Source organism: Anser anser (assembly GCF_964211835.1).
Source record: "Anser anser genome assembly, chromosome: 3".
NCBI lineage: Eukaryota > Metazoa > Chordata > Aves > Anseriformes > Anatidae > Anser > Anser anser.
Window position 1 is genome coordinate 55,919,020 of NC_139722.1, and position 17,794 is coordinate 55,936,813.

The 17,794-nt window shown below is 41.8% G+C and overlaps 1 protein-coding gene across 1 annotated transcript; it reads right to left on the reverse strand.

The window, feature by feature from the left end:
• Positions 1-404: 404 nt before the first annotated feature.
• On the reverse strand, positions 405-17,540 carry SERINC1 (serine incorporator 1). The gene is made up of 10 exons (XM_083830890.1): positions 17,372-17,540; positions 12,038-12,199; positions 11,050-11,243; positions 7,983-8,062; positions 7,670-7,807; positions 5,634-5,803; positions 5,416-5,506; positions 3,682-3,823; positions 3,341-3,571; positions 405-2,001 (listed from the first exon to the last, which is right to left on the reverse strand). Exons 1-10 carry the CDS (start codon positions 17,408-17,410, stop codon positions 1,863-1,865), a joined length of 1,386 nt encoding a protein of 461 aa, XP_083687016.1. The 5' UTR covers positions 17,411-17,540; the 3' UTR covers positions 405-1,862.
• Positions 17,541-17,794: the final 254 nt, after the last annotated feature.

Here is a 17,794-nt window from a genome sequence, read left to right on the forward strand (position 1 = left end):
TGTTTGATTTCGAAGGTATAGTCTAGCCACTTATACAAGTAGCTGACTGCATAAGCAGCTGACTTCTGACTACGCACCTTCCTCTTTCAGGGAAGGACCAGTTACTTGTTACAGGACTGGGAAACTACCATATTAACATCAGCATTCAAGTGTCTTACCTAAGCTTAGAAGAAGTGCAATATAATGCAGCCCAAATTGTTTCCTGATGAAGTGGGGCATGCAGTTAAAACACAAGTTTTACACATGTGAGAGAGATGACTACACAGGGCAGAGACAACATGGAAAACTTCACAGACTTGCACAAGATCTCAAGGGCCAGGAAGGTAAGATTAGAATACAATGCAAAACCAGGCACCATCCACCATGTTCAGCAGTAGTATGAGACATGAAAAGTCATTACGCAGTTTCATCCAAATTTATTTATTAATAAGGTAACCACATATTCCAAATTACTACAAGCCTTACTAATCCTTTCATTACCATCTCAAGCTTGACTGACATGTCATTTCTGCAATAAGTGTCAGTGTCTAGGAGTAAACTTAAAATAAAAGCTTAGAGAAGAATTAGCAACAGGAAGTAATGGTATAAACACCACAGTAACAGATAATTGTGACATCTGCTAAAGGCTTTAGGGTAACCCCCAATCAGACTGCTCAAATTTCAGCTTGTAGCAAGTAACAGAAATATATAAATAATGCAGCTTATGTACTTCAGTTACAAAGCAGCAAGCACAAAGGTATTTAAGATTTCATAACTGCACAATACTATACAGTATTTTAATCAAACACCTAATGTTTTACCTTTCGTCTAGAACTACTTTGTAGGCTCAAGTCCATCTCTAGCAATGGACAGCAAAAAAAACAAAACACATTAAAAGAGATCAAAATTTAGAGCCCCAAATGTATTAAGAAACACTTCTGTTGAAGTCTCATTTAATGCAAGCCTCTGCTAGTTACTGCAATTTCAGTGCTCCTTTTCCTCTGCTTCTATTTTAATCACTATACCACAGAAATTCCTCTGAAGGGCCTACGGTTTTCATCACTCGACTCCCTGCAAACCCTCTGATTGTAACTTAGCCAAGAAAGAAGATGGCACACACAACAGCAATAAATTACAGCACAGCTATTCAGTTTAAACTACTTTTTAAAAATATGTAGATGCATATTGTAAACAGGTGCCTTAAAAACATGCATCTGAGCATCTGCTACCAGGATGTTTTTTTTCCCCCAGTCTGTCTGTCTTCCTGCCTGCAATGGATCCAGTCATTCCCAGGAGGATGTTAGCCTCTCCACAACCTCAGGTGCAAGTTTCCCCAATTAATATTTGTGCTAAAGGTATTGCTGCCTTTACAAGAAAAGGTCAGGCTTTTATTGCCAACATGATGCAACGTGTCCCATAAGCTCTAACGTGCAATTTTGAGTCTAACAATGCTTACTCAAGACTTACTTTGGATTCAAGGCAACGTGGATTATCAAAGGCAGCCCCCCCCTTTTCTTGCAAAGCCTGATCTAATACAGTTTTGTTACTCTGGTTAACACTTGCGCATTTTTTCCCTAAAACTATTTAATGCAATTGAGGAGTGGGGAGAAAGACCTACTTCCCCAAGGCTTTGATTTATCTAATGCTTCCAACGCACTAGATCTAGAGTAATCCTAAGAAAACCATCATCGTAGCAATTGTCACTGAGCTCAGTTAGAAAAAGTCATTTGGTGAAATGACAAAAATACACGATTCGAGGTGATCATGCAGAATAAAGCGGGGTATACTACATGGACAGCACGTGTGCACACATATTTACAGCTACACTATAACCTGGAATACTGTTTGTTTTAAAGACATGATGAAGCTAATGCAATGCTTGCTTAGTCAAAGTCACGGTTTGTGAGAACCAGCGGAGCAACCAGAGTCCACACGTACAACACGATGCCGATCCAGCTGGAAGATATCTTCACCCAGACAGACGGCCATTTGCTGGTCATTGTCTCATAAGAAGAATCCGGACTGAAAGAAAGAAAATAAGTTTGCTTTTCTGTTTTAATATGACATGGCAGTATAGTAAGCTACTCTTCAACATTTTCAAAGGACACCTCTTCTACCCTTCTTCCAGTCAGTTCACACCAATCTGCATGAAAATGCCATTTCTAAGTTGCTGTCACAGGAGACTGGAAAGCAACAGAAGCTCAGAATGTACATCATAAGAGAATTTGTCAAGAAGCAGAAATAATTACTATGCAAATCTGTGGAAAGAGGAATTGGATAGTATTTATATACATACTAGTAATGCAATTTATCTAGTGCAAAGACAACCCCTGAGACTTAATAATCTTCTTGTAATATTGACCCAAGAAGGGCCACAAATCAAATCCAGAACAGATCTATTAAGAGTTACTCTAGAAGAAAATCTTTCTAGTTCTGTTACTTTGGTACAAAGAGTTCATTAACAAATTATTAGAGACCTTTAATTTTTGTTTTGAATTCTGAATAACGTCTGCTCAAGCTGTTACACATCTGTTTGTATATTATCAGATGTACATAGGTGGAAAGACTACCCAAATAACTCACTGAACTCACATCTAGGAAGACATTTCAGCAAGCAGGCAATTTAATTTGCTTCCACTATAGACCCCAACATAGAACAGCTGAGGTTAGAAGGGACCTCTGGAGGTCATCTGCTCCAACCTCCCTCCTCAAGCAGAGACATCTAGAGCTGGTTGCTCAGTACCATGTCAAGGCAGCTTTTGGATATCTCCAAGGAGGAAGACTTCATAACCTTTCTTGGGCAATCTTTGCTAGTGTCCTTGATAACCCCCACTGTGAAAAAAAATGTTTATTGATGTTCAGACAAGCTCTTGTGTTACAGTTTGCGTCCATTGCCTTTTGTCCTGTCACTAGACACCACTGGAAGAGCCTGACTGCCCTCTTTGCACCCTCCCTTGAGGTATTTATACACACAGATGAGGTTCCACCTGAGTCTTCTCCAAGTTGAACAGTCCCAACTCTCTCAGCCTCAGGAGATGCTCCAGTTCCTTCATCATCTTTGTGGGACTCTATCCATTACATCCAGGTCTCTCTTATACTGGGGAGACCAGAACTACCAGAACTGGACCCAACATTCCAACTGTGGTTTCACCAGTGCTGAGTAGTTGTTTCACCTACTCAGCACTCAGGGAACACCTCCCTTGACCCGCTGGCATTTACCATGTCCTACCTCTTTTTTCTAGCTCTGTCAGTAAACACCTGGTCCGTCCTTGTTATTTTTAGTTGTTATAAGACTTAATCCAGCTAAATGTAGCTTCTTGTATGCAGATTATTAGCATTCTGTATTATCAAATGTAGATACCTGTACCAGTTGGTAAGTGTCATCATGATATACAGTGATGCCAGGAAAAGCATGAAATGAAAGAAGGAGTAACTGTAAGTAACTCCATCCCTTTCGTTATCTATGGCTCGGTGCACATCATCTCCATCATCAAGGGAGCCATCGTTCCTGGGCATTCCATCCTCGATCAGTGTTGATTCATCGCTGGTCAGCATCAGCTTGTTAACTTGGCTGTTATTGGATGTTCGGATGCTGTATTTGACAGGAAAAGACACAGTACCATTACCCAAATGAATACAATTTCGTATCTAACAAACGGAAGTAATACAAGCTAATAGGATTTTTTTTAAAAGCAATCTTACCTTGAATAGAGGACACACAGCAAAAACAAAATCAGTCCTACAATTCCTTGTGCATCCCACCACTGCACCACTTGACCTTGGGTTGGAATGGTGGTGGTATTGTAACCAATGATGCTCAGCAAACTCGGGTTACAGCGCCTATCTGTGAAGGAAATTATGTTAGAACTTACATACACGTTTAAATATTTGTTCTGTTCTTGTTTTATTTCTACGGTGAATGCAGAGTGTCCTGGTTTCAATTAGGACAGAGTTAATTTTCCTCATAGTAGCTGGTAGGGTGCTATGTTTTGGATTAGGATGAGAAGAGCGCTGATAACATGCTGATGTTTTAATTGTTGCAGAGCAGTGCTTACACCAAGCCAAGGACTTTTCGGCTTCTCGCTCTGTCCTGCCAGCGAGCAGGCTGGGGGTGCAGCAGGAGCTGGGAGGGGACAGACCCAGGACAGCTGACCCAAACTGGCCAAAGGGGTATTCCATACCATCTCACGTCATGCTAAACAATATATAGGGGTGGCTAGCCGGGGTGGGGGGCCGGCTGCTCAGGAATAGGCTGGGCATTGGTCAGAGGGTGGTGAGCAATTGCATTGTGCATCACTTGTTTTGTACACGTTATTATTAGTAATACTATTATCATCATCATCATCATTATTATTGTTATTATTATCTTCCTGTCTTAATAAACTGTCTTTATCTCAGCTCACAGGCTTCACTTTCCTGTTTCTCTCCCCTATCCCAGAGAGGGAAGGGGGAGGGTGAGCAAACAGCTGTGTGGTGTTTAGCTGCCGGTCCAGTTAAAGCACAACACAGCGTAATACAAAGAAACTTTGTGACCGTCAAAATCTTGGATGATAAAAGCTCCAAATCTAATTGTAGCCTATAGAATCTCTAAAGCAGAAAAATGGCTGTATGTTACATAAAACTCTTGTACAAGTTTTAAATCCTCTATCTGCTCTATGTATCACGTGCTTTACTGTTGCATCTCATAATTAGATTCAACAAAATAAAGGTGCTCTGCATATTAAATGTAAGAAATTCTACTGCTAGAAACCAAGTTTGAAAACTACATACTCTATAGATTGGGAATCATTTCAAAGTTAAAAAAGAATGCTACAACTCTCAGCATCCACAGGTAACACAAATGAAAGAGCAGAAAGTATCAGAAACGTATTTTCCCGTAACACCTCAATAGTTACGCTGACTCACATCAATGGTGTTACACAGAAGCACAAAATATTGTCCATGATTAAGATTAAAGGGCCACTTCAATGCCAGAGGCAATTAAAAGCCCCCAAAATCAGTATTTGGGGGTTTATGTCCATCAATGGAATTATTTATTTATTTTTAAATAGACGTTCAGTTGTTTTCAGACAAGATAAAAATCTTCCATTAGGAAAAACACAAAGCAGCAGCAGCTCAGTCACCAGGCAAGAAGCTTGAAACCTGGTATGGAAATGAGACTTGTAACCATTTTAGACCACTGCAACCCCGCCAACAACATGTAGAAATTCTTCTATACAATAAACATAAGAGCAAGTAAAAAACATGATCTTTGGAAGAACTGTTTTTTCGGTGTTATTACAGGAATTTGGGGCTGTGGGAGAAACCGCAAACTATGCCTGCCTCTAACTTGCATACATTGTAACACCTCATTCCAATACTGCCTCACAAATAGGTGAAGATACAGTTTACTGCTAACCTGGCACCCAAAAAGCCATATACTATTGCTACACTTACCTGGTTCATTGGTCATGGCTGACCAAGTCAAATACATGGTATAAATTGTGATCACAGAAGACTGCAGCAAACCAGACCTTGGCTGAGATTCCTGTATGAAGTAGTGACGAAAAAGCAAAGTTAAGCAATTAAAAGGTCTCGGGCATGATTGCGTAACAGGTTTCTAACACTGAAATAACAACACAGAAAACCAGAAGATAACAGAATTAAAGCCATACCTGAATCTTTGGCAGAATTGACATTACAGAAGCACCGATGCACAGCAACATATTAACACTGATGAATGTCTTGTTTTCAGAACAACCTTCTGGATGAGTGTAATAAACATAAAACAAGACAATAGCTACTAGAGACAGCAGATAATTGACAGCTGTGGCTGACAGCAGAGCTGTGAAGAGAAACAAAAACAGAGTTAAAATTTATTATTAATAGACTAGTAAAACTGAAATAATATTGGATGATGATCATGTTTGGGATATTTTATACAAAGACAGAATTGGAGAGCAGCTCTGGGCTTTGAAATGTAAATGAAATAGATTCCTCTAAATAACCTGAGATGTTAAAAAAAAATGTGAAGCACAAAGCCATATTTCATTTCCCAGTGCTCTAAGAGCAACCAAGACCACCAAGAATGAAGGAATATAGTTCTACTACAAACACTTTGGACAAAGGCTTAAAAAAAAAGAAACTGAATAACCACTTCTCCAACAGAAAGAAATACAAAACCTATTTCCCAATTCCATCTTATTAAGAATATTAAAGAACAAACTGAAGCACCCACTGTACAAAGACAGGCTGAGCTTTCTTTTGAAAAGACTAAATCATCACATCTGAAATTGCTTTATTAAAATTAACATATTTCTCCAGTGAAATGACTTGTACTTTCCTTCACTATCTCAGCTGTTCACTCAGTATATGCCCACAGTGGGTTTACATAATAAGATTTTGGTATCAGGGGGCTGCAGGGGTGGCTTCTGTGAGCAGAGTTCAGAAGCTGCCTCATGTCAGAGTAGAGCCAGCTCCAGCCGGCTCCAAAAGGGACCTGCTGCTGGCCAGAGCAGAGCCAGGGAACAATGCTGGTTGGGCCCCTGGGAGAGCAGATTGAAGAATGGGGGGAAAAAAAAACTGCTGTGCAACTGCAGCTGGGAGAGAGGAATGAGAACCAGCCCTGCAGACCCCCAGGTCAGTGCAGGAGGTGCTCCAGGCACAGAGCAGCAGTTCCCCTGCAGCCCATGGAGGAGCCCCCGGTGGAGCAGGTGGATGTGGCCTGGAGGAGGCTGCGGCCCATGGAGAGCCCCCGCAGGAGCAGGCCCCGGGCCGGAGCTGCAGCCCGTGGAGAGGAGCCCACGCAGGAGCAGGGGGGCTGGGGGGAGCTGCCGCCCGTGGGGGACCCGTGCTGGAGCAGTTTGCTCCTGGGGGATGGATGGACCCCGTGGGACGGAGCCGTGTGGGAGCAGTTCTTGAAGAGCTGCTGCCTGTGGGCAGCCCCCGCAGGCTCAGTTCGGGAAGGACGGCATCCCGTGGGAGGGACCCCACGGGGAGCAGGGGCAGAGAGTGACTGTGAGGGAGCAGCGGAGATGAAGCCTTAAGGAATGACCACAGCGCCCATTCCACTGTGCTGCTCAGGGGGGAAGACACAGAAGAGGGTGGTTTGGACAAAGGTGCTTTGAGTTCTCACTGCTCTAGTCTGTTAGTTATAGGAAATAAATTCTATTCATCTCCCTATGCTGAGTCTGTTTGGTCCACGAAAGTAACTGGCAAGTGATCTCCCCCTGTTCCTTTGAGGAGAGGGAATGAAAGAGTGGTTTTGGTGGAGTTTAGCTGCCCATGAGGGTGAAACAACCACAATATCTTAGAAGAATGACAGGCAAACATATTGAGCTTATGCCTAATATGAACAGTAGTAGGCTAGTTTATTTTTAATCGGTGTTAAGGTGTAACAAAGCCTATGACTGGGTAGAAGAAACACACACTATAATAGCCACTTCTCTGCTCTCATAAATTGATACCACATGCCTAGAGATTAGATCTTACTAGTCAGCGGGAGCTGCTCTTCTCCCACCCTCCACCCTCTATCTCCATTTTTAACTTGGTACCAAAAGGACAGCTTGACAACTGAGCTAAACTATACCATCTGAAAAAATGATATTTGTGCTCAAAGTAGATCTTCTGCACTCTTGTAAAATACACTATTTTGGTGAATGATGTATTCAACACAATGAAATTTATTTATTTTTCAGTTGTAATACAATACCTGCATACCAGCATCTTGAGTTTCCTTCCTCCATTTTTTCAACCCAAGATTCATTCCAGGAGTGGGCGAAGTCAATAAGCAAGACCAGCTGAATAAGAATAAAGCAGAATGCTCCAGCCATACCTACATAAAACCATACTATAAAGAGAAATAAAACCAGTTTAGAGCCATTTATAATATACTGCTCTGTCTCAAACACAGAAAAGGTCTATAGTTATGCAGATACAGAAAAAAAAAAAGCTATCAGCACACACTTTAGTTTTAAAACCAGTATGATCCACCGTGATCCAGTAGAAGGCCAATATTCTCTTACCAGTAGTAAAAGGTCCCTCTGGGATGAAGAAGGCTCCAACACTAATTGCAAGTGCTGTTGCGAATTTAAAGAACCAGAATCTAAAAGGAAAAAAAAGGAAAAAAGAAGTCAGGCATCTACTGAAACATGATCCGCTTCACAGAGACTCAGCCAACACAAAATGCACATTCTTAGAAGGCTTGTTTTTTAATTCATTCATTCTTAACTCAGCTTTTTCAAGATAAAAATCTTATTCTATCTACCCAAGGCTTTTTTCCCCTTCCAGAAAATGATGCTTAAACCATGCTAGACTCACAGCATGGTTTCAGTACTTATTTCCCATAATTATCTCCCTGATGTACAAAGCCAGGATGGTACAAAGTTGTGAGTTTTTACCCCAAAGGTTTTTACCTAGAGAAATGAGGTTATTGAACTCCATGTATACTTAAGTCATGGGCACAAAAAATAAAAAAGCCTTTACCTGTTTTTAATATTAAAACTAAAAAAGTAGAGGATTTGGTTGGTGCCTACAATGAGAAAAATTTTATGCTGGAATTCCCTACCAGTCTCAAATCATTTCTTACACAGAGATGTATAAAAGCCTAGACTCTTCCCATATAACTTCAGACTTTACGCTGACACCTGATGAAGATTTATCACAGCAACAAAAACAATGGATTTATCCTCGACAGAAAGCAAACAACTGAATTCAAAGCCCTTGTTTGAAACCAGCAGCATTGCACTTTTTCCAATAAAACATATGTGCTCCTGGACAAACAACAGGTCAGATGTCTCTTACATAGAAGACAGGGAAGTCTTTTAGTGTTATCCAAAGATTCACCACGCACACACCAAATGCAGACTGTTCAAATATCCTGCATCGGGAACTTCAAATTGAAAAATTACCCTCAACATAACTATAAGATGGTAAAGACTTCCTGATCAGAATGACACAGCTCCAAATATAGGCACAATACCAACTACATGTACTTCAAAACTCAAGATAGCACAAAGACACGTACCACACCCTCACAATGTCAAACAGCTGCATGGTGTTCAAGTTTTCTAACCCTTCCCATCTTTTTCCGTACTTCAGTCACCACCACCTGATCATAACAGCCCAAAAATGAGATTAAACGTCTTCAGATAAGAACTCTTGAGAGAACTTCAATTGCATAGAAAAGAACTATGTAAGATGAAAGAAGTGCAGAATATGGGAAAACTGAATTCACTGTGATATAGTGACCAAACCTAATATTAAAGCTGAATTCACTTTGGAAAAATATTGTATAATACATTAAAAAAATTACCACCAAAACCCACCAAAAAACCACCACCAAAACCCTAACCCCTAACCACTACCCACAAAAACTAGTTATTGAAACCACATGTGTTTTTTTTTTTTTAAGCAAATGTCATTATCAGATATAGAAATAAGAACGGTTTCAATTTTGTGTAATTATTCCTTAATTCCAGATATTTAAAAGGATTTTAATGCTTTATCCACATACAGCTTGCATGATAGCTGAAAAGACTTCTCTGAAGTAACACCTACAGCTGCCATGCGCTCTGTGCAAGCCAGCAACAATCCCCTGAATACATTGCAACTATTATAACTGTTTTTTTCCCCCTATTATTTTTATTACCCTGAGGCAAGAAGCCATCCTGACTGCTGTTACAAAAGCAAAGAAAGTGAACACTGGCACTGGATCAAATCAACTGCGTTTGACGTACAAGTGTGAAGAAGTGCATATGCATGGGAAACCTTAATATTCTGAATATTTCAAATGACTGACAGAAAGATTACATTGCAAACTATTAGTGAGGATACACACAATTTCAAAATCAAAACCCACGGTTTCACAAAGCTACCTGTAAAGCATATTATTGAAGCAACTACCTGCTACAGAGGTGTTGGAAGTTATCATCATTAAATATTTTACTGGTAACTGTCACAGAATATCATTTTTCCTTTTATCCTACTGTTGATACTAGATTGGCTAAGAGTAAACTGCTGTAGATTGTATAGAAAGTACTTAAATTTGCACTGAGGCTTCAGATAAGTGTAACAAGAGATCCCAAACAGAGAAGTGGTCTTCGGTAAGAAGATTTCATACCATGTAAAATGTTTTTATTGTTAAAAAACCTCACACACCCACTCCTCAAAGTGTTTGTAACAGAACATACTTGATCCATTTCCTTTTTGCTTTTAACAAATATGTTTTCAGACAGTTACCTGTGGTAGTACTGGAAAGATTTAGGGGATACTCTCATGAACAAAGTAAGGGGAGAAAAAAAAAAGCTGAACTGAGTTCCTACTGCTAATGCATCTTAACAATACCATATCCAGATTTTTTTCTTTAGACCTAAACAAAGAAAAGAACTAAAGCAATATTCTGTTCAGTCCTGATTTTCTTCCCCCCTACAGATTTAAGAAGTTACATTACATGTAGGTTGACCTTGGAAGAAAAGTATCACTTGAGTCAACCTGCAAGCTGAAATTCCACTAATATCTTCAGTCTCATAAAAGTAACTGTAATGAAACCAAAAAAATATTGGGACACTCAAACTACACAACTTATTTTTCCTTATTTACAGAAGAAGACTGAAGAAAAGATAGCAAGGAGATAAGAGATGTTACATATCTACATATACAGAGAATCTCAATAAACATCAAAGTTAGACGGAATGCAACTCCTAGAGGACAAGTGAGGCTTTTTAAACTTTCTACTTATGAAAAAAAATCTCAGTAGAATGAAACCTGGTACCATTTTTTATTTTTAAATTTTGTTTTCTTTGGACAAAAGCAGAAACTAATTTTGGGAAACATCTGGACAGATTACCCACTGTCATAGTTAAGGCTCTGAAAACTAACGCCATGTGTATCTTTTTCTTTTACAAAAATTAATCTGCTCTAAGAACTCTAACTTTGAATGCCTTCTACTGCAACAACACTCCTCTCACTTTTCAAAATTCTTTGTTTGTGGAACAGTACACTTGAGCAGCACGCTTAACTGCAGGCTTAATTTTCACAGTAGCTGCATCACACACACAACCGCCCGCCTCACTTCTCATTTCTGCATCTTACCCATTGTGCACAGCTGCTCTTGGGTCATTGCTGCTCTTCACTTTGATCATCAGTAAGGAGAAGAGAAGAAAGAACATGGCCATACCAAAGCACACACGGTACACTGCTTTGTAACCAACTAATACATCGCAATTCACATGGCCATGCACACCGGGAATGGCTGTTCCAATCCCTCCATCACAAAATCCAGGAATCTGTGATAAGCACAAGATACAGGATGCCTTTTACAGCTCAATAAAGTGAGTAAATACATATTAGCATTTTGTTAATATACAATTCATTAATATTGTAACTTTATGCAACTACAAACTTTGCAGAAAGTGATACTGCAGAGCTGTATAGTTAAAGTTTAAGCCAAATATTAAATGAATTTTATTAAATGTATTGAATTAAGTGGAAGAACAAAAGCTTGCCTAACAGAATGTACTATCTACCAAAAGTAGATATAACTTTATTAACTAAAACTGTAAAAATTATCTAAGCACTTCCCACTTCCCTGGGTGAAAAAAATACTACTGTCCTTAGTAAAAAATGTTTTTGCTACATATATGCAGACTTAAAATTTTAACTATTAGAGAACAATGAAAACTAGAAAATAATGTTAGACTGTGGTTCTTTTCCTCTTTTATACTCTTATTAACATCAAACAAAATCAATTAAGTGCCACAAACACAAGCACCTCAATAATAAACAATTTAAACCTCTACAAATATTAATTACAGTTTCCTGTTTGAGGAAAGACTTATCTTTCTTATTCAAGCGATTAAAGAAGAGATACAATTTTATTTCTAAATAGTGCTTTTCATCTATGCAGTGATGCTCCCAAGAGTTCATCATTTACTTGATCTACAGTCAAAGTAATAGTGATTGTGAAGCACAGGTTGCAGCAAAATGTTGTACTTAAATAAAACCCGTGCTTTCGGGATATCATTTACTATTATCTGCAACATTTGTTCTACCAAACATGTTAACAAAGAAGTAACCCGACCTTCTTCAGCTGCTCTTCCATTCCTGGTATTAACATCACACAGGCAACGCTCACACCGAGGAGTAAGAAGAACGCATAAATCAGCCTTGTGATGGTGGAGTTGTTTCCACTGGGGCAGCATCGGCACAGCAGACACGGGGCACTTCCACACAAACATGGTATCTGACAGGGACACAGAAGGTAAAAACAATTTCTTTAGAAAGCTTTGCATTCCTTGGTCACAATCAGGCTGTACGGATCCCCAGAAGTTAGATGGAAAATGACTCATGCCATGCATCTCATCTCCAGCGTAGATGGAGTGGCTGCAACGTGTTACAGAGCCTCCTAACAACCGTGGCAGCAGTTCCTAGTGTACCACTGTACAGTACAATTACTGCCACATCAAAAGTAATCATTTATCCATTCAAAGGAATGGAAGACTGGATTCTGGCTTACTTGTTCTCGTTTTTATATTTTATTTCATCTAATTAAGATTCAAGGATTACTTCTGCTTAGCAACTACATCCTCCCATCCACAGCTGCAGAGATGAAACACACCCCACAGAAAAAAGTCCGAGTCCAAGCACCATCTAGGTATGTCTTCAGCACCTACCAGAGCTGGGCTGCAGTCCTTACTGGGGCAGAGTCATGCAGCACAGACAACGGGTAAAACAGCCTAAAGCTGGGGCTGCAATTTATTGCATTTTTAACAGCTATTCACATTTAGGTATCACATAATTCTCTGTTAGCTGGCAACGCACAGTCACAAAGCACACAAATAAAGCAAAGCATGCATTATCAGCTCTACCAAATATCAACGGCAAGAGTTGGATAGGAATGCTCTATAGTTGTAGATGCTACGGGGGTCAATTGAGGACAAAAAATTACTTGCATTGGGTGAAATCTTTTCTTAATCAGAAAGCTGGGGGAAGAAGGGAGCAGATTCACTGAAAACACCTGTACCTCACCCCTCACCAATTCTTTGTCACTTGCTGCATGACCATTCAGGGAGCAAAAGAAAGGCAAGCGCCCACAACTAAACGTAAGCCAGAAGAGGGAAGATTCAATCAAAATTGCTTTTTTTTTCCTTGTTCACTAATAAATTATTTTATGAAAAAAAAAAAAGATGGGAAATTCCAGTGAGTGGTTAATAGTTAAGGTTTCGGAGGCCACAAATTATTCAGTTTCAGTAAAGTCTACCAATGTGAGAATCAAATGCATCCCCTGCTACAGTTGCCACCAGGTTCGTTAAGCAAGTACTGTTCCATGTAAGCTACAAGATAACCTGCAACCCACGCAGCCCCCACACTGCTGCAAACCTCGCTGCTCCCCCGGCACGAGCTCAGGTACACCTCTGTCTGGCAATAAAAGCCATCACTGGTGTCAGTCACCACCGGAAAGACACTCAAACACGGGAGAACGGGAATAGCAACAGGGCCACATGACGAGGGCACGTCAACCATCCAGGGTGTGGGCATGTGCCGGAGAGTTCCTACCAGTTGAGTCACTCGGCAAACAGGACACCAGCAGCCTGGCACCACCGGCAAGGCCCCGGGGCCAGCAGGAAGGCTGCCAGGATGCTGCCGGCAGGCTCCTGAGAGCCCTGGGGAAAACGGACACATCTTCTCCTCTGACAGGTTCAACCAGAGCCACATGCTGGACCCACAACCCGGGGCTTTTAAATGATTGCCTTATATTCCTGTCCATGCTCTTTCTTAAGGACACAAGAGCCAGGAGTTTTCCCTCTGCTATGCTACACAATCATTTTTAAATTAACAAACATCACAATTAAAACTGCTTTGCCACAAAAAAAAAAAAAGTGAAATTAACTAGATTTTCACTGTAACTATTCCAGTGTGCTCTTTTTGACCTCCTCCTTCTCTATTCGGTAACATTGCAACACAAAGCGTAGGAAGATGTTGATTACCAGCAATACATTAGGGGTGTTTGTGCTTAGTAAGCAGGAAATGTATGGCAAATATTGGCTTCGGATGCATCAGGACTTTTTAGAGTGCTTATGTATTTATGGTATTTCCTCCCCCCAAATAAATAACCTCTCTACTGAAGGATATTCCTATTTTCTGCTCAAAACATTAATTTATTGAACTAATTCTGTGTGCATTCATATTTTCAAAGATATTGCTGAAAAAAGGTTGAATTCAGCAGAGCAGTATACGAGACTAGGTTCATCTGCTGCAGACAAGTTGGTGCAAGGACTGCTGGGCATAAAAATAACTCCTGTTAACTGTTAAATAACTGTTAAATAGCTTGTTAAATGCCTAAGTAATCGAGGCAGCTTCCTTCTGAGTGTATCAAAAGGAACACACCGGACTGCACCTAACCTGGATGTTTCTAGAGGCTCACAGGAGCTGAAAGAAAGATCACCGTGTCCACCTCAGCGGGAAACACGTGCCCTAACTGAGGCAACATGCCTCGCTTGATTTTCATGTCTGAGCAACATCAGCTTTTAAAACACGTGGCCCCAAACAGCTCATTCTTACAAGCTGTGACTATGCACATCTCTGAGCAAGAGATACTTACCGATACTATTCATATAAGCTGGCTCCTACGGGAAGCCACGTTACAGTCCCTCTTTCTTCCAGAAAGATACATAAATATACACCACTCCCATAAAATAATATTATTATACTATCATCAAAACCATTGCTAATGAGTAGTAGCCTTCAAATAGAAGAGGGAACAAAAAGGAATCTGCCCATGGAATGCAGTTTATAAGAGATAAGGACAGTCTCTGTCAATTTCTGTCCTCCCAAATTCAGAGCTCTGGGCCTACAGACAACACCACAGTGCAAAGAGCAAGCTACCATTACACACATCAAAGCTTAAAATTAACTCCTCAGGTGAAATTCAGCTTAGTCACAGATGCAGACAAAGAGCTACTCTGCAATTAGTTTTTAACTCATTTTCATAAGGAAGCTAGGACAATAATGGGCAAATCATGACAACAAAAATCTTGTGCCATCCACTAACTGTTGAACCTACCGACCAACACACATTTCTGCACATTTTTTAGAAAAAAAGCAGCTCAGTGGTGTTCATGGATGCACAATAAGAACACACCTATTCCAGGAGCAACCAGTCGGACAGGCAGCTAACTCACACTTGCCAAACTCATCACTTCAGTCTCTAGGACAGTGGAAATTACAGGAGGATCGCACAAGATGAACGTTGCAGGACACAGGAGAAAGAAAACCCCATAAGTCTACTGCAAGTCAAGCATTACTACCACTGATGTGCACCGAATAAGCTTTTGATATCAAATGTAATCTTCTTACTGGGATATAGTCTAAATGATTATGCACTGAATTCAGTGTCTGCACAAACACTAAGCCCCCACTGGGCCTAGTTAGGTTTTAGCTACATCATCCCTACCCATATGCTTAAAGCAACCAATTCAATCAAGATGTTTGCCTTGACAGAGAGTATTAAAGCACAGGAAGCAGCAGACAAGCTGTTTCAGAGGGCACTGCAATACAAGCAAGCCCCAGTAAAACCATCAGGACTGACTGATCCAGGCCACCAGGATCAGAAACCTTTCGGTGAGATGACAATGCTCTTTAAGGCTTCTCCCCACCCCCTGTCTCTCACAGGCTCTTCTTTGCTCTTACAGACTGCCAGATCAGCACAGTCCTGCAGACTGCAGTCATAACCAGAAGTACCGCCACACAAAAAAAAAATATCAAGAAGAAATAAAGGCATGAGGTTGGATGCCGAGGTCAGTTACTCAGCACAGCTCTGCGTGGCACAATGCAGGGCCCCACAAAGCAATGCCAGCAGCAGCGTCTTCCTAGAGAGACATGGAGCAGTAATCCCGGCCGTGGCACAGCCTGCCCCAGCACACACCCCCCATCTGGTTCCCCCCACGCACCCCCCTCACAGCTGGTTCCTCTTTCAGAGCCATGAGTTGTTTACACAGACACATCCTTAGGGACCACAGCCACTTTCGATTCCTATGCTGCATAGGCTGTAAGTGCCGATTAGCTGTGGTTTTAACCGTGGAAAGAAAGTCAACACTTTAAAGCCATCGGGGAAAAAAAAAAAAAAAACAACAACTGTTTGTCTAGGCACTTTAAAGGAAGGGATGAGAGTCACCCACTGTAAATGTGATTTAACCAAGATTACCTGATTACCTAAGTCATTTTATTTAAAAGACCATTAGCGGAACTTGAAAGCATTTCTCTCTAGAGAAAACAACACTCAAAAGCAAGAGCAACCATACAAGGATTCTTCATGCACTGCAAACACCAGTCAGTCACCAGAAAGGTTGTTCATGCACTTGAAACACAACATATTTTAACTTGATTATTTTCATTACAACTAGCTATACTGTCACCCGGTATTTGGCAACAATTAAAAATGTTAAGTTATCTCTATTCAGCTAGCAATTAAACCCTAACTAGCTTAATCCATTAAGTGGTGTTTAGAATGTTGATTAAAGCAAAACGAACACTGACAGTATCTCTTTAGCAGGATATTATCAGCACTCTGGTAGCTTATTTACATGCCTCTCAGCCTGGAAGCTTACTTCATACTCAGTAATTTACCATCTCTATGGTCCTTCTATTAATTTTGCACAGCAGATTAAGGAGTTACGTTATCACCACTCTCAATATCACTACTCTCTACTAGGAAAAAATAAAGTTATATCAATTGGTGTATTATAGTATTGAGATAGGAGCTTGAATCTATATGAAGCTTTAGTAGACTGTGGGCTATATGAGCTCCTATTTAAATAGATACAACTTCATTTTATCTAAGCACAATAAATGCAATATTTTTGGTATGGAAATCTAGGCTTCCACAATCCCACTGAGATTTTTATCCCAAACGTCTGAAGATTCACCACCCACGTGACCGTGAGTTATTCACACAAGGCCTAGATTTAGAAAGACATCATCCCTTAGAGATAAGTCAGCAATGCCTCGACGGGGAAGATGCCCGCCGGGAAGGACCTTCACCGATCTCTACGATCCTCTGCGCGGTGCTAACAGATTTAAACCCCCCTTGGAGCACTGTTTCCAAGCGCTCAGAGGCGGATGACACCACGGGAGCACGGCGCAGAGCCGCCCCGACAAGACAAAGCTGTCACAGAGGGGCGGAGCTGCCCCAGACAAAGCCGCAAGGAAGAAGCCCTGAACACAACGGCCGGCAGCGGGGCGTCACAGGAGCGCCGTTTCCCCAAACCGAACTTCACGAACACCGAGTTAGGCTTTTAAGGCGAGTTAGGGACGGGGGAGCTTGGACGCCTCCCGCTCGGTAACGCGGCTTCGGAAGCGCCCGGCGGGGCGACGCCGTGCGGGACACCGGGAGGGGAGAGCCCGTGAGCGGCCTTACCCAGCTGGCGACGGAGCAGAGCCCCAGCACGCTGCCCATGGTCCGCGCCGGGCGGGGCTGCACAAGATGGACGCGGCGCCGCCGCGGGCTCCGGCGGGGGCTGTTTACGGCTCGCGCGGCGCTTCCGGCTCCTGGGATGGCGGCGGCGGCGTCACGTCCGGGGGCGGGGCGATGGGGCGGGGGGGGCTAGTGCGGCAGGGGGCGGGGCGAGGGGAGGTTCGCTATGGCTGCTCCTTATCCGCCCGCTGCCGGTGCCGGGGGGTGATGGCAGCCGCTACAGGGAGCCGGTGCTTGGGGACCCAGGCTGGCAGCCTGACCCTGCGCCTAACTCACGCTCAGGGCTTAGGATTCTGCACGGTATCAGACCTCTGTGCGGGATTGCTGTCCGTGTGCGTGTGCGACTGGCCTAAGCCACTGGTGACC

Bases quoted from the DNA above. Each gene is read 5' to 3' on its own strand.
- SERINC1 (XM_083830890.1), bottom strand. From the start codon at position 17,410: ATGGGCAGCGTGCTGGGGCTCTGCTCCGTCGCCAGCTGG. The intron at 5,804-7,669 runs GTATTGTATTAC...TTCTCTTCACAG, and splicing joins CTCAAGATGCTGGTATGCAG to CTCTGCTGTCAGCCACAGCT. The intron at 3,572-3,681 runs GTAAGATTGCTT...TGTCAAATACAG, and splicing joins CTGTGTGTCCTCTATTCAAG to CATCCGAACATCCAATAACA.